This window comes from Salvelinus fontinalis, chromosome 21, assembly GCF_029448725.1.
Source record: "Salvelinus fontinalis isolate EN_2023a chromosome 21, ASM2944872v1, whole genome shotgun sequence".
Taxonomy (NCBI): domain Eukaryota; kingdom Metazoa; phylum Chordata; class Actinopteri; order Salmoniformes; family Salmonidae; genus Salvelinus; species Salvelinus fontinalis.
The window spans coordinates 45,294,406-45,315,819 of record NC_074685.1 but is presented as its reverse complement, the minus strand read 5'-3'; the positions used below and the strand labels follow the sequence as shown (position 1 = coordinate 45,315,819).

Here is a 21,414-nt window from a genome sequence, read left to right as displayed (position 1 = left end):
ATGAAGAAGATAGGACCTCCTCCTGGGAGGTGCTTCCATGATGCATAATTGAACAGTGGCACAGTTGGGTTGTATTTCTTTATAGTTCACCTTACTCTATCAACTTTGAACGATTCTTTTCCCCATCACAACCTAACACTTTCCTATTCCAGGGGAAATTGTTTGCGGCTTTAGCCTGAATTTGGTTGAATACCAAAGCTGTGTTTTATTCAAAATGTTCCCATATAAAGTCTCAAAAGCAAATGGCTGCTTTTGTAAGTTGTTTATTTGTTTTTGTTTCCCAACAGGAGCCCAGAGGAAATGGACTCTTGGATCAGAGTAGTCAACTCTGTGGCGGCCATGTTCTCTGCCCCCTCGTTCCCCGCCGCCATTGGCTCTCAGAAGAAATTCAGCCGTCCACTGCTACCGGCCACCACCACGAGGATGTCACAGGTACGGTAGAGCCTCCAGAACCACCACCTCTGGAATATCACCGTTACCTACAGTACCAGTCCAATGTTTGGACACACCTACTCATTCAATGTTTTTTCTTTATTTGTACTATTTTCTACATTGTAGAATAATAGGGAAGACATCAGAACTATGAAATAACACAAATGAAATCATGTAGTAACCCAAAAAGTCTTAGAATATTATTCAAAGGAGCCGCCCTTTGCCTTGATAACATCTTTGCACGATCTTGGCATTCTCTCAACCAGCTTCACCTGTAATGGTTTTCCAACAGTCTTGAAGGAGTTCCCACATATGCTGAGCACTTGTTGACTGCTTTTCCTTCACTCTGCGGTCCAACTCATCCCAAACCATCTCAATTGGGTTAAGGTCGGGTGATTGTGGAGGCCAGGTCATCTGTTGCAGCACTCCATCACTCTCCTTCTTGGTCAAATAGCCCTTACACAGCCTGGAGGTGTGTTGGGTCATTGTCTTGTTGAAAAACAAATGATAGTCCCACCAAGTCCAAACCAGATGGGATGGCGTATCGCTACAGAATGCTGTGGTAGCCATGCTGGTTGTGTGCCTTGAATTCTAAATAAATCACAGACAGTATCACCAGTAAAGCACCATCACACCACCTCCTCCATGCTTCACAGTGGGAACCACACAAGCGGAGATCCGTTCACCAACTCTGCGTCTTCAAGACACAGCGATTGGAACCAAAAATCTCACATTTGGACTCATCAGACCAAAGGACAGATTTCCACTGGTCTAATGTCCATTGCTCGTTGTTCTTGGCCCAAGCAAGTCTGTTCTTCTTATTGGTGTCCTTTAGTAGTGGTTTCTTTGCAGCAATTTGACCACGAAGGCCTGATTGGGGCGGCAGGTAGCCTAGTGGTTAGAGCGTTGGACTAGTGTTCCCATTTTGAACCATTTAATGTGTCTGAAGGTAGAGCTCTGCCTACCCGGCAGGCCCAGAGAGAAAATGAAGTGCACCTGTCTTACAGCTGGCAGCTCAGGTCGCCGTGTTTGCACAGTTTCTTCGAGCCATAGACTGTAAAAAAGAAGCCTGGAATGCACAGCAAAGTTGAAACTGTGACATTTAAAAACGTTTAAAACATAATTAGAGAGAATACAGCAAAGAGCTGCTGATTTTGTGTGAGTTCATGTTTAAGTTTTTCAGCTGTCACTTTTTATTGCTTATGAAAAGGGGTTGGAACATTCTCCCTACTGCCGCTCATGCTACAACCAGCAGTGCAGTTGCAATGAATGGGTATAGAAAAGTGTTCCGATAAGCTTGCGTTGGTGTCATTAGTGGCTTGTCTCTTTTTAATATCGTGGAATATTTTCCTTTCTCTGATCATAGGAGTTACAACATGAATGGGTGCATGAGGCAGAAATAATGAAATAGAAATAGAGGCAGAAATAATGCAGTGTGACTTGAGTTTCACCACTAGCTTTAAAGACTGGCCCCTTTTCTCAATGCAGGGAAGGAGAGATGGTGAGTCGGGTGAGATGTAGCCTCACCGCTGCTCTCTCCCTCCGCTCAGACTGTCAGATGCAGGCCATCGGTCCAATATGCAGTGATATTGTATTGGGCCTATAACTTACTGCACAAACCTCTTTGCTACAGAACTGTTTTTAATTGGTTCATGTTGCGTTGGCTTGCTTTATTTTGTTATTCTTAATCTGAGCAGTAGATCTCGGCTTGCATTTTGACTTAGAAAGTGATATTGACGCAGGAAAGGTTGGTGACCACTGTTCTAGACCAGCCTACCATTTAAATACATTGTTGGCCCAAAATATTTTTTTTGAGATGACAGTCTGGTGTTTTAAGAACCTGGTATTACATCTATTAAGTGCTATCTGGCTATCTACAGGAGGAACAACTGAAGTCTCACGAGGCGAAGCTGAAGCATGTCTCCACAGAGTTGGCAGAGCACAGATCCTACCCTCCTGACAGGAAGGTCAAAGCCAAGGAGATTGACGAGTACCGACTCAAAGAGCACTACCTGGAGTTTGAGGTAAGACATCACCATTCACCACAGATGTGCACTGGCAGAGGGTTGCTGCCAGTCAGAGTCCAACGCTCTGGTTCACGTGGTCTTTTCTTTTATGCCGCAGCACTCTTGTTTCGTTCTGCATCTAGCCCTTCCCAACACTGATCCGTGCGGACACAGAGACTTCACACCCACAGTTTCTGACATGCCTCCAGGCAGACCGCTGGGGAAGTCTGACAACCTTAATGGAGCTTTGCTTTTCTTATCCGCCAAGCTCAGGAGTGCGTCTCTCAGCCCTGCTCTGTATTCTGAACACGGGCGTGTCCTTAGGTCAAGATTCCAAGGATATCACCAAAAATGGGATAGAAACATTTGAGTAGTCTTAACTTTATTGATTTGCATTCGTTTTTTTTAAACACACAAGGTCACAAACTGCCAAGTAGCTGCTTGAACGGTCATTCTGGGCGTTTGTTTCCCGGATTTAAAGTAGAGTGGGTATGGTCGACGTACAGTATGCATCTATCACTGTTTAGGGGGTGGCTGTACTGTCATGGCGTTACAATATAGAGCTCAGACAAACGTCCATTAAAATGTCATTTCAATTTCATCCCTTGAACTCATTTATGCTGGTGAACACAAGAAAATCTATTTATTTACATGAGTCTTACACATTGATTATAGATAGAGAATATTTTTTTATTCTGAAAAAGCATTAGTTGATGAACAATCTACATGTTAGAGAATTTGACATGCTTCTCGTCAGTGTCAGCAATTATTCATCACAGCTTTCCTCTGGCCTTCCTCAATTTCCATGTCATAGGTTTCTAATGAACCCCACCAAAGCCCTGTATTAATTGAGCTGTGACTCTAGCACTGTTTTCCAATCAAACTGCCACAGGAGAAGACACAACCTCATCAATGACCTTCTTCAACGAGCAAATTGTTTTTTTGTGTGTTTTTTTTCCTCACAAAGAAACAGCGCTTTCTTGAAGTACCAGATAATCAGTTGGTCTTAATTTGCCTAAGTACATGAATTGTAATTAAATTGTGCGCTCCCTTTGTGCAAAACATCTTAGGAATAATGATATTCTCCTGGCTTTACCACTCTGCCTGTGGAGCTTTACCACTCCTCTATATAGTGCACTACCCTTTGGGCCCTGGTCAAAAGTAGTGCACTATAAACGGAATAGGGTGTCATTTGGGACACAGCCCCTGTTTACACAGGGATCAATGTGGTCAGATCTCTTGGAGTAAGGTTCAGACATACAGGTCAGGCCCCTCAGATCCTGAACCCTAACCCTCAGCTCCCTAACCCTCAGCTCCCTAACCCTCAGCTCCCTAACCCTCAGCTCCCTAACCCTCAGCTCCCTAACCCTCAGCTCCCTAACCCTCAGCTCCCTAACCCTCAGCTCCATAACCCTCAGAACTTTTTCTTAAATCTGTTAATGGTTGATTGCAGTCTTTTTACTGTGTCCAGCCCACAATCGCCAAAACAAAAGCTAGAGAGAGAGGGCATAGACAATTACGGGCATACCTCTGTGAATGACATTCTTCAAGCACAGCACTTACACAAGTCATTCACTAAACCCTAACCTTCAGCTAAATCTTGTAATGAATAATGTGGAAATTTAGCAAGTTTAGGAGACTAAACTGCTTGGAGGACCCAGGATTGTAAACTGTCATGTTCATAACATATTGATTAACAGTAGCTAGGCTGGGGAGAAGTCTGTTCATAATAAAGCGCTGCGTTGCATTCTTAACAGAACTATCTACAATGCAGGTCCTAGTTTTGTTGCACCTGGTTTACTGTTCAGCTGTGTGGTCAGGTGCCACAAAGAGGGACTTTGCAATTGGCTCAGAACAGGACAGCACGGCTGGCCCTTGGATTTACACAGACAGCTGATATTAGGAGTATGCATGTCAATCTCTCCTGGCTCAAAGTGAGGGAGGGATTGACTTCATCACTACTTGTGTTTGTGAGGTATTGACATGTTGAATTCACCGAGCTGTCTGTCTGAACTACTGGCACACAGCTCAGACCCTCATTTATACCCCAGACATGCCACCAGAGGTCTCTTCACAGTCCCCACGTTGACTATGGGAGCCAAACAGTACTACATAGACCCATGACTGTATGAAGATGGCGCCGGAGGGGATGGCTGCCGTCTTATCGGCTCTTACCAACCATACTATTTTTGTTATTTTTTTCCGTTATTCGTAACTTGTTTTGTACATAATGTTGCTGCTACCGTCTTGTGACCGAAAAGAGCTTCTGGACATCAGAACTGCAATTACTCGCCTCAGATTAGACAGTTTTTCTTCAAGGAGTCTGACAGGAGGGTGATACTAGACACCCGACCAGGCTCTCATCCCCGTCATTCGCTGAAGGAAACAGATATTTTGCGGGAAAAGATTAAGGTGGCTTACGAGGATCAGGCGACGAGTGGCTAATCTGCCTTTGCCTTCCATCCTGCTAGCTAACATTCTATCGCTGGAAAATAAATGGGACAAACTGAAAGCACGTATATCCTACCAACGGGACGTTAACTGTAATACAGTATGTTTCACTTAGTCATGGCTGAACGACGACATTAAGAACATAGAGCGGGCGGGTTATACACTATCGACAGGATAGAACAGCAACCTCTGGTAAGACACGGGGCGGGGGCCTATGCATTTATGTAAAGAGCTGGTGCATGATATCTAAGGCAAGTCTCGAGGTTTTTCTCACCTGACGTATAATATCTCATAAGCTGTAGACCACATCTGCCTAGAGTTCATCTGTATTTTTCATAGCTGTCTACATAACACCACAGACCGAGGCTGGAACTAAAACTGCACTCAATGAGCTGTATACCGCCATATGCAAACAGGAAAACGCTCATTGAGGCGGCGCTCCTAGTGGCCGGGGACTTTAATGTAGGGAAACTTAAATTAGTTTTTTTCTCATTTTTATCAGCATGTTAAATGTGCAGCCAGAGATAAAACAATTCTAGACCACCTTTACTCTACACACAGAGAAGCATACAAAGCTCTCCCTCCCTCTCCATTTTACAAATCTGACCATAACTCTATGCTCCTGATTCCTGCTTACAAGCAAAAATTAAAGCAGGAAGCACCAATAACACCAGCGACATTTTTTTTTAATGATAATACATTTAAAAAATGTGTCAGATGAAGCAGATACTAAACTACAGAATTGTTTTGCTAGTACAGACTGGAATATGTTCTGGGATTCTTCCAATGGCAATAAGGAGTACACGTCAGTCACTGGCTTTATCAATAAGTGCATCGAGGACGCATACCCCAACCAGAAGCCATGGATTACAGGCAATATTCGCACTGAGCTAAGGGTAGACCTGCCGCTTTCAAGGAGCGGTACTCTAACCCGGAAGCTTGTAAAAAATCCTGCTATGTCCTTTGACGAGCCATCAAACAGGCAAAGCAGCAATACAGGACTAAGATCGAATCGTACGACACCGGCTCCGACGCTCATCGGATGTGGCAGGGCTTGCAAACTATTACAGACTATAAAGGGAAGTACAGCCGAGAGCTGCACAGTGACATGAGCCTACCAGAAGAGCTAAATAACTTCTATGCTCGCTTCGAGGTAAGTAACACTGAAACATGCATGAGCACATCAGCTGTTCTGGATGACTGTGTGATCACGCTCTCCGCAGCCGATGTGAGTAAGACCTTTAACCTCACTAGGGTATGTGGGACGGTAGCGTCCCACCTCGTCAACAGCCAGTGAAACAGCAGGGCGCCAAATTTAAAACAGAAATCCCATAATTTAATTTAAATTCCTCAAACATACAAGTATTTTACACCATTTTAAAGATACACTTGTTGTAAATCCAGCCACAGTGTCCGATTTCAAAAAGGTTTTACGACGAAAGCACACCAAACGATTGTTAGATTAGAGCCAAGTCACAGAAAAACACAGCCATTTTTCCAGCCAAAGAGAGGAGTAACAAAAAGCAGAAATAGAGAAAATGAATCACTAACCTTTGATCTTCATCAGATGACACTCATAGGACTTCATGTTACACAATACATGTATGTTTTGTTCGGTGAAGTTCATATTTATATCCAAAAATCTGAGTTTAGGCGGGAAGCTACTGTCTCACTTGGCAAAAAGCCAGAGAAAATGCAGAGCGCCAAATTCAAATTAATTACTATAAAAATTATTATAAAAATCTAACTTTCATTAAATCACACATGAAAGATACCAAATTAAAGCTACACTGGTTGTGAATCCAGCCGACATGTCAGAATTCAAATAGGCTTTTCAGCGAAAGCAAACGATGCTATTGTCTGAGGATAGCACCATTGTAAACAAAGAGAGAAGCATATTTCAACCCTGCAGGCGCGACACAAAACGCAGAAATAAAAATATTGACGAGCTTCTGTTGGCACTCCAATATGTCCCATAAACATCACAAATGGTCCTTTTGTTCGATTAATTCCGTCGATATATATCCAAAATGTCCATTTATTTGGCGCGTTTGATCCAGAAAAACACCGGTTCCAAATTGTGAAACGTGACTACAAAATATCTCAAAAGTTACCTGTAAACTTTGCCAAAAAATGTCAAACTACTTTTGTAATACAACTTTAAAAAACAACTAACGTAAATAATCGATAAAACTGAAGACGGGATGATCTGTGTTCAATACAGGATTAAAACCAAATGTTGCTAGCTTTCTGGTCACACGCTTCTAACAAACAGGACACTTCGAGTGACCTTCCTTCAAGATGGCCGTATTTCTTCATTACACAAAGGAATAACCTCAACCAATTTGTAAAGACTGACATCCAGTGGAAGCGGTAGGAACTGCAAGAGGGTCCCTTAGAAATCTGGTTTCCCAATGAAAAATCTGAATGGTTTGTCCTCCGGGTTTTGCCTGCTAAATAAGTTCTGTTATACTCACAAACATGATTCGGAGTGTTTTCTATCCAAATCTACTAATAATATGTGTATCTTATCTTCTGGGGATGAGTAGCTGGCAGTTTAATTTGGGCATGCTTTTCATCCAAAATTCCGAATGCTGCACCCTACCCAAGAGAAGTTAAACAGGTCAACATTCACAAGGCCGCTGGGCCAGACGGATTACCAGGACGTTTTCAATCTCTCCCTGTCTGAGTCTGTAATACCAACATGTTTCAAACAGACCACCATAGTCCCTGTGCCCCAAAACACTAAGGTAACCTGCCTAAATGACTACCGACCCCTGGCACTCATGCCTAGTTTTAGTTTTGCTGGACCCCAGGAAGACTAGCTGCATCCATAATAAATACAAAATTCAAGCACTGCCTTTTGAGCTAGCTCTACCTCTGTGAAACACTACGTAATCAATGAGCTAGCTCTACCTCTGTGAAACACTACCATAATCAATGAGCTAGCTCTACCTCTGTGAAACACTACCGTAATCAATGAGCTAGCTCTACTTCTGTGAAACACTACCGTAATCAATGAGCTAGCTCTACCTCTGTGAAACACTACCGTAATCAATGAGCTAGCTCTACCTCTGTGAAACACTACCGTAATCAATGAGCTAGCTCTACCTCTGTGCCGAAGGAAACGTATTTTTCCACCTACAGTATCCAAAAAGTCTGCATGAGATGGCATTACTCACACTTTCTATTGTATGTCCTGTTGGAGTATGACTGTATGAACGGATCATTTGAGATGTTTGTTGGTTTTTTTTTACCTATGGGCCCTGGGCGATAAGATCAACGGCCCAACGCCTTGTTCTCCAGTTGAAGGATTGAAGACTGTGTTGTGGCAGGAGAGTCCTGTTCGACACACCGGCTACATTAACCTCCCAACTGCTCCTTCACTTCTGATCCGCACTATGTCAGGGCAGACCCCGCCCCAACCACAGGGAAACTAATGCGCTAATTGGTCAAGGAATGATCTGGATGCAAAGCCAAGGAGCTCTCTTTTTAGATCTACGGTAGATCTAGTTATATGTACTTTAGTTTTCTAATGTATTTCTTTTATATATTGGTATTCCATTAGTACAAGCTTGGCATGCAGGTGGGGGTGACGGTCAGCGACGCTATTGAATTAGTAATCAGCAGGGTTGAGGATTTAGTGCTGGGCCAGGAAGATCTGAGAACCAAGTCCACCTCTCTGCCACACGTCTTATCAATGCTTGTGCTATTCCAGTTTAGTTCATTATTACTCAATTTTAGCAGAGTTATTCTACCACAGGGAGTTATGATAGAGAACAATTAAACATTCATGACCAACTCATTATTTCTGTTGTCGATCTCCAATGAATCCTTCCCTGAATTAATAGAATGATCTTCAGTCAGAGAGAGAGAGAGAGAGAACAGAAACGTTCTCCCCTGGCCCCTCTCCAATGTAAGGCACTTAACATTTCAGAAATACTTTGAACTGTTTCATACTACAGAGGAACATGTCTCTGGGGTTGTTGCTATGTGTGTGTTAGTCTGTCTCCCTGGAATTGTTATGTGTCACATAGAACCTTTAAAAAATGATGAGAAAACGCTGCAGTCACTCAATTTGCAGATATCTGTTTCTCTGGTTAAACAAGGGAAACATCCTGAAATGTGGAGGCTTACAGCACTGGGACACAACCTTGACTGGATGCCCTTTCTTGTACACACCATTTGTTGTAATGAATTGCCTTATCGACCCGGGATTTCACCTCTTAATCCTGTGCTAAGTAGGGGTCCAAGCACTGCAAAATGGTTGCCATGAAACAATGAGCTTGAATAAGGGCGTTACCTTAACATAGATGCTGACATTTAACACCATAGTGCCCTCCAAACTCGTCACTAAGCTCGAGAACCTGCCCTGTGCAACTGGGTCCTGGACTTCCTGACGGGCTGCCACCAGGTGGTGATGGTAGGAAACATCTCCACCCCGCTGATCCTCAACACTGGGGCCCCACAAGGGTGCGTTCTCAGCACTCTCCTGTACTCCCTGTTCACCCATGACTGTGTGGCCATGCACGCCTCAAACTCAATCATCAAGTTTGCAGACGACACTACAGTGGTAGGCTTGATTACCAACAACGACGAGGCGGCCTACAGGGAGGAGGTGAGGGCCCTCGGAGTGTGGTGAAAAATAACCTCACACTCAACGTCAACAAAACAAAGGAGATGATCGTGGACTTCAGGAAACACACTAGAAGGAAAAGCCCCCTATCCACATCGACGGGACAGTAGTGGAGAAGATGAAAAGTTCCTCGGCGTACACATCACAGACAAACTGAAACGGTCAACCCACACAGACAGCGTGGTGAAGAAGGCGCAACAATACTCTTTACATAGTTGAATGTGCTGACAACAAAGTCACACACAAATGATCAATGTAAATCAAATTTATCAACCCATGGAGGTCTGGATTTGGAGTCACACTCAAAATTAAAGTGGAAAACCACACTACAGGCTGATCCAACTTTGATGTAATGTCCTTAAAACAAGTCAAAATTAGGCTCAGTAGTGTGTGTGGCCTCCACGTGCCTGTATGACCTCCCTACAATGCCTGGGCATGCTCCTGATGAGGTGGCGGATGGTCTCCTGAGGGATCTCCTTTCAGACCTGGACTAAAGCATCCGCCAACTCCTGGACAGTCTGTGGTGCAACGTGGCGTTGGTGGATGGAGCGAGACGTGATGTCCCAGATGTGCTCAATTGGATTCAGGTCTGGGGAACAGGCGGGCCAGTCCATAGCATCAATGCCTTCCTCTTGCAGAAACTGCTGACACACTCCAGCCACATGAGGTCTAGCATTGTCTTGCAATAGGAGGAACCCAGGGCCAACCGCACCAGCATATGGTCTCACAAGGGGTCTGAGGATCTCATCTCGGTACCTAATGGCAGTCAGGCTACCTCTGGCGAGCACATGGAGGGCTGTGCGGCCCCCCCAAAGAAATGCCACCTCACACCATGACTGAGCCACCGCCAAACCGGTCATGCTGGAGGATGTTGCAGGCAGCAGAACGTTCTCCACGGCGTCTCCAGACTCTGTCACGTCTGTCACATGTGCTCAGTGTGAACCTGCTTTCATCTGTGAAGAGCACAGGGCGCCAGTGGCGAATTTGCCAATCTTGGTGTTCTCTGGCAAATGCCAAACGTCCTGCACGGTGTTGGGCTGTAAGCACAACCCCCACCTGTGGACGTCGGGCCCTCATACCACCCTCATGGAGTCTGTTTCTGACCATTTGAGCAGACACATGCACATTTGTGGCCTGCTGGAGGTCATTTTGCAGGGCTCTGGCAGTGCTCCACCTGCTCCTCCTTGCACAAAGGCGGAGGTAGCGGTCCTGCTGCTGGGTTGTTGCCCTCCTACGGCCTCCTCCACGTCTCCTGATGTACTGGCCTGTCTCCTGGTAGCGCCTCCATGCTCTGGACACTACGCTGACAGACACAGCAAACCTTCTTGCCACAGCTCGCATTGATGTGCCATCCTGGATGAACTGCACTACCTGAGCCACTTGTGTGGGTTGTAGACTCCGTCTCGTGCTACCACTAGAGTGAAAGCACCACCAGCATTAAAAAGTGACCAAAACATCAGCCAGGAAGCATAGGAACTGAGAAGTGGTCTGTGGTCACCACCTGCAGAACCACTCCTTTATTGGGGGTGTCTTGCTAATTGCCTATAATTTCCACCTTTTGTCTATTCCATTTGCACAACAGCATGTGAAATGTATTGTCAATCAGTGTTGCTTCCTAAGTGGACAGTTTGATTTCACAGAAGTGTGATTGACTTGGAGTTACATTGTGTTGTTTAAGTGTTCCCTTTATTTTTTTGAGCAGTGTATATACTGTAACTCTATACCATCTACTGCATCTTGCCTATGCCGTTCGGCCATCGCTCATCCATATATATTTTTATGTACATATTCTTATTCATTCCTTTACACTTGTGTGTTTAAGGTAGTTGTGAAATTGTTAGATATTACTGCATGGTCGGAACTAGAAGCATACCGCTACACTCGCATTAACATCTGCTAACCATGTGTATGTGACCAATACAATTTGATTTGACATTGTTAGTGCTATAATCAGCACATGATTATTTAACTTGTTTGGTTGTCACTATATTTGGCCGACTTGTAGAGAGGCATAAGAGGAGCTCATTCAATGGATACTTGATCAGGCCAGAGGTGGCGATATCATTCATTGCTGTTTTTACCTATTTCTTTATTAGAATTTCCGGTGATAAACCAAAGTAGTTGATGTAGTTTGTTTCCGTCATTTCTTGTTCGCCAGTGTATGTGTTACATGTGTTTGTATTCTACACCGTAACACCCCACTCTGTGTCGTCTCTCCGCTGTAGGAGAACCGCTATGAGATGTACGTCAAGCTCCTGAGGGAGGGCGTGAAGGAGCTGCTCATTGGCAAAGATGGAGACGCGGGCCTCAAGAAGTCCCAGTCCAGCCCCTCTCTCAACCAGGAGGGCCAGCCGGCCGCGGCCAAAGTCAAACGCAACACCTCGGAGAGGAGACCCGAGACGCCGTCAAAGGTCACATAGGAAGCTACCCCCCCTCGCGAGCCTGTGAAAGAGCCATGAATACGCAACAAAAGTGTGTGAATATATTTTATGTAATTTATTTATCTGGCCACTGTTGTAACAAAAACAGTTGTGTAAAATGTAAATGATGAATTCTCGTCCTTAAATTGACTGGCGTAGCATTTTTGTATGGAAACATTGCATTATATGTTTGTGGTCCTTTTATTTTGATGTTGATGTTGTCATTCTTGTATTGAACGTAATATTTTTTTGTTGTGACGCATTTTGACTCTTTATTGCTTTATTCAATATCGCTGTATTGTTCCTTCCTCTCATAAAAACAATTGATTTGCCTTTCAGTCAAGAGAAAAATGATTTTTCTTGTCTCCAATTTAGTGGAATTATCAACGCTAGCTCTTGGATATATAAATAGTAGCTAGATGTAGAATAGTCTTACTCAGAAGTTTTTATTTTGATATGTAGTTTAAGTAAACATTGGACATATTGAACCAGTTAAGTTGAGAGTATTTTACAGAAATATGGCTTCCATTGAGAATAGGCAGGTGATTTTGACATCCAATTTCCTCCCTGCTTTTCCTCAGACCTTTGTAAGTTTCCTTTCTCCTGGGAATGTTTATTTTTCATACAGAAGACGCACCAAGGTGTAAATCCTGGAAAGGGATTAATTGTGGATTTTAAAAATGTGGTTAGGATCTTCAATCTCTTGCCTCTCATTTACAACAGGAAAAACAACCCACGATAAAACCCAGTAATATCCTTAGTTGTGTGGAAGGCTGCACTATCATGTTAGAAAACGCAGTTCAAAAGAGTTCCAATCCCTAATTTTGCACATTAACAATTTGGGATGTTTAAACATATTCCCCAGATTGGGTCAGTCGCAGCTGCATCCGTATCCTTTCAGACTGCAGTATTTCACTGATGTTGGACTTAAGATCAGAGTTTATGCAGCTGAGCCATTTTATTTTTTTATCCTTTATGGCAAAAAAATATACTTCTGCTTTTTGAGTAGTGTAAAGACCAATGCCCCTTGTCTTTTATAATGGTATGTGTTTTTTAGATTCTAAGTTGAAAACTATTGTTGTAAAGATGAAATTTAGTATTTATAGTGCACTTTATAAATGAGTTCTTTTTGGATATTATAGAGAGCTTTATAAAGGTTAGACTGCTATGTTTCTTTGACATCACAGGTTTTTCAGGCAGAACTCAACTATTTTTGTTTTCTTGAAGGTACTTGAGCGCGACAGTTCAGTAGGTTTCCGTCAGCTCGACTCGTAATGTTGTCTTAGTTTGTTTTAAGTGGTTTGGTAGTTTTGCTGTCCTAGGTAGATTTGTTGAATGACAAAGTTTCCTTTTAGGGAACTATTTATAGATCTGTACTTTGCAATTGCCTTTTTCCAATGCTGGTGATATTACATTTAAATATAATTTACACATTTTCAGAAGAGATATTACTGACATTTGAACGACATAAGCATTTAGTTAGACATTGGATTGTATGTCTACACTTCCACAATGGACTTTTGCATACCAACATATGTTTCGTCCTTACCAAAAGTTTGCGTTTTTTCATGTATTGAACATTTTGGAACTAATTTAGCTTTTTAACATGTTATGAAGAAACATTTGTAATGTTGCAAAGCCAATTTTGAAAATTTACTTGTTTTTGGAAGAAATGAGGCTTGTACCGAGTCTTTACAGTTAAAAAAATATATATTGTTTACTTTAAATGTTTTATTATTTACACTTTATTTTATTACCTTTTATTTTCTCTTAAATTCACTACGAAGACACCAAATAGAATGTCTTAGTAGAGCTCGATGGTAATAGCCAACTAAATATACCTATATCCCTAATGCATGTTATTAGAAAAACGTTCTACAGTAGTTTGTGCTAGTGTGCAAACCTTTTCCTTGGAAATTTTCTCCTCACTTAGTGGCACTATTTTACCTGTACGATTATTGTGAAAGTTAGTGAGTGTTTTGACATTGAAGCACTTAATATAGACAATACATGTGGTACATTTATCAAAGGTTTCAAGTTAATATCACGAGACCTTAACAGCTGATTCTGTTATATAAATGTGAGGATAGTATTTTTATTTATATACAGATGTCCATATGAAGAGGTCTACCCTTGAATTCATTTTGAATATAATATTAAATGTTTATTATTCTTTTGATATTTTATCTTAAGACGATGGCTGACCCCTTGAAGACATCTATAGTTAAAATTCCTCTGTAGTTTAAACGTAATCCCAGTATTTTCTTATGCAGATACAGTAATCCTTTCTTCAGACACATTAAATGTAGGATTTAACATGATGTTGTTGTTTATCAGTTGGTACACTTATTACATTTGCCCATTTCAGAGGATTTTAAGTAAATACAGGCTTTTGTTGTAATGACACGTTAGCGTAATCTGTGCTTCTGAGTAGAGTGATAACTAATCTACGTCTATAGATGAATCTATGAACTCATTTTAAACACAACCGTGTAATACTATTTTACCAGTGGAGTGGATTGTGTTCATGTGGAACGACTCAACCAAAGCACTGTTTCAATTGACATGTCAAATGTCACCTGATTTAATATTAGATGGTCTGGAGAAGGAGTAGCGAAGACGGCAGTAAATGCGTCAATATGTGACAATTTTCCAATGTAAGACTAGCAGTGAGCCTTATCAGGCATCTTGTTACCTTTCCCTTAACATTTACAGCATTTCTCCATATCACTTCAATGGAGGGCTTATTTTTAGCACTTACCTCTAATGCTTCTCTCAACCATATCTGGCATAGCCTCTGTACACTGGCGTATCACTTGTGTTAGAATAGACTCAATCCTGCGCCTCTGTCTGTAGATGTGAGAAGACAGATTGTGTGCCCCTATAGATTCCCATGCCTCTTGATTGTTCTATACCGTAAAAAACAATGCAACTAAGTCTCCTACGAGGCTCTTTGTCTCTACACGTACGTACGCATCAAATATCTCTGAAAGCTGTGATCCTGTACAATCCTTTGAATCTGTAAATGTTGTTAAATATAACTGTTGCCCAGTTTTATTTTTGTTTTTTTGTTTTTCAAAGGCCCAGGATTGCGTTGTTTGGTTGTTCAAGTGATCTCTTCTTTGGCCCAGAGCGTGTCTTACGCCCTTAGGTCAGGATTGGTAACACTATGTTGGTGGTAATACAACTGTAGGTGGTTTCAATTAATAAAATACTGTACTTAAATTGAACGTTGCATTTTCTTGTGATTTATTCCCCAGTCTTGTGCTGTGTTAGTAGAAAAGATCTGCTTCTCAGAGAAAATCATCCCAATGGACAAAAAAAAGGTTAACTCAGGTGGCAAAGTTTATAACCTATTTACTAGTGCAACGTAATAATTGGGGTGGCAGGTAGAGTGTTGGCCCAGTAACCGAATGTTACTGGATCGAATCCCCGAGCTGACAAGGTAAAAATCTGTCGTTCTGCCCCTGAGCAAGGTAGTTCGGGCAACTGTTCCCCGTGCGCCGATGGTGTGGATGTCGACCTGAGGCGGTGGGTTAAATGCGGAAGACATATTTCAGTTGAATGCATTGTACAACTTCCCCTTTTTAATAGAGCAATAATCATCAAGGCAATGCAGTCAATTAATGGGCTTTACTTTAATACACATTATTGCATTTATCAATTGACAGGTTATTCAGTTTGTATAGTATAGTCTTAATGCATCTCCTAACAGAAGAAAGAACCCACCCCCCCAAAATCCCCAAAATCTGATTTGGTCCAATCAGGCAGTCATGCAGAAATCAGCAAGGTAGTACTTGTTAAATGTCCTGATTTTCTATGGCACAACATGCACCTCAGTCAATGGGCAACTGAGACACATGTTTCTCTGTGGCAGTTGGAAACTGTTATTACACAAATTCATGTAAACCTCATAAGGAAAACATATCCCTGTCTGGTTCTTAGTTTTCTGCCTTCGAGCAGCATGCAATAACATCCTCTGTACCAGAGTAGGTTCAAGAAAAATAAAGATTTTATTAATGACAACTTAATCTAATCAAATATTTAAGTTTACCTTCTGACGTTTAAATTGCTTTCAAAACAGAACGGTGTAGAAAGCTGTGTCTTAATGTACACACTACCCAAGTATAGAAGTTGCCTTGAGTACATACTAATCTCAGTTTGGTCTGTTATTTGGGTGACTTCTTTCAACTTAATTCCAGCAGAAAATTGTGTTCTCTATGAAATCACATTAGAGAGAATTACAATATGATGGGCCAGAAAAGCCCGGTAGAAGAATAGACTAATGGGTAAGCAGAGATTGTAGAATGTTACCATCAGGAAGGTGAATACGGGGGCGTGGAGAAAGTGTTGCGATCTAGTGTTCCTGTGGGGGAGATTTTAGAGGCATATAAACTGTCATTACAGGAGGAGCTTCATGATGGGGACAAAGCATGTGGCAGGTCCAATGAGAGAGAGAGAGGAACTGTAAAGTAGCTTATCAATCAGAAAGTTAAAACTCAGAGAGCAAAGAGGGTGAGATCCAGGGATTGATACGTCTCCCTCCGTCTACGGCCGCCTCTTATTGATACGTCTCCCTCAGTCTCGCTTCTTATTGATACGTCTCCCTCAAGCTCGCCTCTTATTGATACGTCTCCCTCAGGCTCGCCTCTTATTGATACGTCTCCCTCAGGCTCGCCTCTTATTGATACGTCTCCCTCAGGCTCGCCTCTTATTGATACGTCTCCCTCAGGCTCGCCTCTTATTGATACGTCTCCCTCAGGCTCGCCTCTTATTGATACGTCTCCCTCAGGCTCGCCTCTTATTGATACGTCTCCCTCAGGCTCGCCTCTTATTGATACGTCTCCCTCAAGCTCGCCTCTTATTGATACGTCTCCCTCAGTCTCGCCTCTTATTGATACGTCTCCCTCAAGCTCGCCTCTTATTGATACGTCTCCCTCAGGCTCGCCTCTTATTGATACGTCTCCCTCAGTCTCGCCTCTTATTGATACGTCTCCCTCAGGCTCGCCTCTTATTGATACGTCTCCCTCAGTCTCGCCTCTTATTGATACGTCTCCCTCAGGCTCGCCTCTTATTGATACGTCTCCCTCAGGCTCGCCTCTTATTGATACGTCTCCCTCAGGCTCGCCTCTTATTGATACGTCTCCCTCAGGCTCGCCTCTTATTGATACGTCTCCCTCAAGCTCGCCTCTTATTGATACGTCTCCCTCAGTCTCGCCTCTTATTGATACGTCTCCCTCAAGCTCGCCTCTTATTGATACGTCTCCCTCAAGCTCGCCTCTTATTGATACGTCTCCCTCAGGCTCGCCTCTTATTGATACGTCTCCCTCAGTCTCGCCTCTTATTGATATGTCTCCCTCAGTCTCGCCTCTTATTGATACGTCTCCCTCAGTCTCGCCTCTTATTGATACGTCTCCCTCAGTCTCGCCTCTTATTGATACGTCTCCCTCAGTCTCGCCTCTTATTGATACGTCTCCCTCAGGCTCGCCTCTTATTGATACGTCTCCCTCAGGCTCGCCTCTTATTGATACGTCTCCCTCAGTTTGTCTAGACACATTACTTTATGGTGTCTGTTTAGAAACTAGATAGAGCAGCTGTTCCATTGCAAGGTATTTCTTCCTGAAAATCTCTCAGTCCATCTCTCAGAGCATCTCTCAGTCCATCTCTCAGAGCATCTCTCAGTCCATCTCTCAGAGCATCTCTCAGAGCATCTCTCAGTCCATCTCTCAGAGCATCTCTCAGAGCATCTCTCAGTCCATGTCTCAGTCCATGTCTCAGTCCATCTCTCAGTCCATCTCTCAGTCCATCTCTCAGTCCATCTCTCAGTCCATCTCTCAGAGCATCTCTCAGAGCATCTCTCAGAGCATCTCTCAGTCCATCTCTCAGAGCATCTCTCAGTCCATCTCTCAGAGCATCTCTCAGAGCATCTCTCAGTCCATCTCTCAGTCCATCTCTCAGTCCATCTCTCAGTCCATCTCTCAGTCCATGTCTCAGTCCATCGCTCAGTCCATCTCTCAGTCCATCTCTCAGTCCATCTCTCAGTCCATGTCTCAGAGCATCTCTCAGTCCATCTCTCAGAGCATCTCTCAAAGCATCTCTCAAAGCATCTCTCAGAGCATCTCTCAGAGCATCTCTCAGTCCATCTCTCAGTCCATCTCTCAGTCCATCTCTCAGTCCATCTCTCAGTCCATGTCTCAGAGCATCTCTCAGTCCATCTCTCAGTCCATCTCTCAGTCCATCTCTCAGAGCATCTCTCAGAGCATCTCTCAGTCCATCTCTCAGTCCATCTCTCAGTCCATCTCTCAGTCCATCTCTCAGAGCATCTCTCAGTCCATCTCTCAGTCCATCTCTCAGTCCATCTCTCAGTCCATGTCTCAGTCCATCTCTCAGTCCATCTCTCAGTCCGTCTCTCAGAGCAGATGCCATACAATTGAAAGGACAAAGGAGTGGAGGCTAATTCGTGGTCTGGTGGTATCCATGGTGCCTAATCAATGTGAACACTGAAAATAAATGACTGGGTAGGAGGGAGAGGCAGCCTGCTCCTCTCATTATCACAGTCAAACAATCCTTCAGCATAGAAGCCAGGCAACCAAGACATACTCGATGTGATGAAGACCAAGAATGAAGAAAGGAACAAGGAGGTGAAGGGCAGTAAAGGGTCTGGCTGACGTCATTCTCAACTTCAGCACCTCTGCATGAATATGTGTTTATGCCTACTGCTTTAATGTACGTATTGCCTAGATATACCATATGCCTCTCACCCACTGGAAGCCTTCATTACCATTTTAACAAGTATGTACCAAGTGCCAATCTTACCTCAAGCTGTGACCGAAGGCCCTGAAGAGCCATTTGAGATGTTTTGAACCCGTTATATATACGTCAATGTATCAATATATACTTTTACTCTGGTAGAGAAAGTACCCAATTGTGATACTTGAGTAAAAGTATAGATACCTTAATGGAAAGTTACTCAAGTAAAAGTGAAAGTCACCCAGTAAAATACTACTTGAGTAGAAGCCTAAAAGTAGTTGGTTCTAAATATACTATATAGTATCAAAGGAAAAGGTAATTGCTAAAATATACTTAAGTATCCATATTTTAAGTATAAATCACTTCAAAGTCCTTATATTAAGCAAACCAGAAGTAACCATTCTGTTTTTAAAATGTACGGATAGCCAGGGGCACATTCCAACATAATTTTAAAATGATCCTTTTGTGTTTAGTGAGTCTGCCAGATCAGAGGCAGTAGGGATGACCACATGTTCTCTTGATAAGTGTGTGAATTGGACCATTTTCCTGTCCTGCTAGCCATTCAAAATGTTACAAGTACTTTTGGGTGTTAGGGGAAATGTATGGAGTAAAAAGTAGATTATTTTCTTTAGGAATGTAGTGAAGTATGAGTTGTCAAAAAAATAAATGGTGAAGTACAGATGCCCCAAAAAACTACTTAAGTAGTACTTTAAAGTATTTTTTCTTAAGTGCTTTACACCACTTATTTTACTGTTAATCAATGTATGACAGCTCAGGTTTAGCTTTCAACTGCACCTACCAAACCGCTTCAAAAGTAATACTACAATACCCCACTAATGCATCTGAGATGCTAGGATCATCTATGAGATGTGGTCCTTGTAGCTCAGTTGGTGGAGCATAGCGCTTGCAATGCCAGGGGTTGTGGGTTTGATTCCCAACTGGTCCACCCATACGTAAAATGTATGCACGGATGACTTAAGTCGCTTCGGATAAAAGTGTCTGCTATAAGGTATATACTGTATGATTTATATTATATTATCACCACTCATATTTGTTCTGAAAGAGCTGGAAAGTCTGGACCCCTACAAATCAGCTGGGCTAGACAATCTGGACCCTCTCTTTCTAAAATTATCCAAAGCAATTGTTGCAATTGTTGCCTATTACTAGCCTGTTCAACCTCTCTTTCGTATCATCTGAGATCCCTAAAGATTGGATAGCTGCCGCAGTCATCCCCCTCTTCAAAGGGGGTGATACTCTAGACCCAAACTGTTACAGACCTATATCTATCCTACCCTGCCTTTCTAAAGCCAAGTTAACAAACAGATCACCGACCATTTTGAATCCCACCACACCTTCTCCGCTATGCAATCTGGTTTCCGAGCTGGTCATGGGTGCACCTCAGCCACGCTCAAGGTCCTAAACGATATCATAACCACCATCGATAAAAGACAATACTGTGCAGCCGTATTCATCGACCTGGCCAAGGCTTTCGACTGTCAATCACGGCATTCTTATCGGCAGACTCAGCAGCCTTGGTTTCTCAAATGACTGCCTCGCCTGGTTCACCAACTACTTATCAGATAGAGTTCAGTGTGTCAAATCAGAGGGCCTGTTGTCCGGACTTCTGGCAGTCTCTATGGGGGTGCCACAAGATTCAATTCTCGGCCGACTCTTTTCTCTGTATACATCAATGATGTCGCTCTTGCTGCCAGTGATTCTCTGATCTACCTCTATGCAGATGACACCTTTCTGTATACTTCTGGCCCTTCGTTGGACACTGTTAACTAACCTCCAGACGAGCTTCAATGCCATACAACTCTTCATACGTGGCCTCCAACTGCTCTTAAATCCAAGCAAAACTAAATGCATGCTCATCAACCGATCGCTGCCCGCACTCGCCCGCCCGTCTAGCATCACTACTCTGGACGGTTCTGACTTAGAATATGTGGACAACTACAAATACCTAGGTGTCTGGTTAGACTGTAAACTCTCCTTTCAGACTCACATCAAACATCTCCAATCCAAAATGAAATCTAGAATTGGCTTCCTATTTCGCAACAAAGCATCCTTCACTCATGCTGCCAAACATACCCTTGTAAAACTGACTATCCTACCAATCCTTGACTTTGGCGATGTCATTTACAAAATAGCCTCCAACACTCTACTCAGCAAATTGGATGTAGTCTATCACAGTGCCATCCGTTTTGTCACCAAAGCCCCATATACTACCAACCACTGCTACCTGTATGCTCTCGTTGGCTGGCCCTCACTTCATATTCGTAGCCAAACCCCTGGCTCCAGGTCATCTATAAGTCTTTGCTAGGTAAAGCCCCGCCTTATCTCAGCTCACTGGTTACCACAGCAGCACCCACCCGTAGCACGTGCTCCAGCAGGTATATTTCACTGGTCACCCCCAAAGCCAACTCCTCATTTGGCCGCCTTTCCTTCCAGTTCTCTGCTGCCAATAACTGGAACGATTGCAAAAATCACTGAAGCTGGAGTCTTATATCTCCCTCACTAACTTTAAGCATCAACTGTCAGAACAGCTTACCGATCATTGCACCTGCACATAGCCCATCTGTAAATAGCCCACCCAACTACCTCATCCCCATACTGTTATTTATTTTTTTGCTCCTTTGCACCTCAGTTTCTCTACTTGCACTTTCATCTTCTGCACATCTATCACTTCAGTGTTTAATTGCTTAATTGCAATTATTTC

General features: G+C 43.0%; 1 protein-coding gene across 7 annotated transcripts in view; it reads left to right on the top strand.

The window, feature by feature from the left end:
- The window catches only part of psd3l (pleckstrin and Sec7 domain containing 3, like), a 165,499-nt gene extending 150,324 nt beyond the window's left edge, over positions 1 to 15,175 (top strand). For all 7 annotated transcript variants that reach the window (XM_055875451.1, XM_055875450.1, XM_055875452.1 and 4 more), the window contains 3 exons: positions 288 to 432; positions 2,313 to 2,456; positions 11,751 to 15,175. In XM_055875451.1, coding sequence (XP_055731426.1) covers positions 288 to 432; positions 2,313 to 2,456; positions 11,751 to 11,945 — 484 coding nt within the window. In that variant the 3' untranslated portion in view covers positions 11,946 to 15,175. The remainder of the gene's footprint in view (positions 1 to 287; positions 433 to 2,312; positions 2,457 to 11,750) is intronic.
- The last annotated feature ends 6,239 nt before the right edge of the window (positions 15,176 to 21,414 follow it).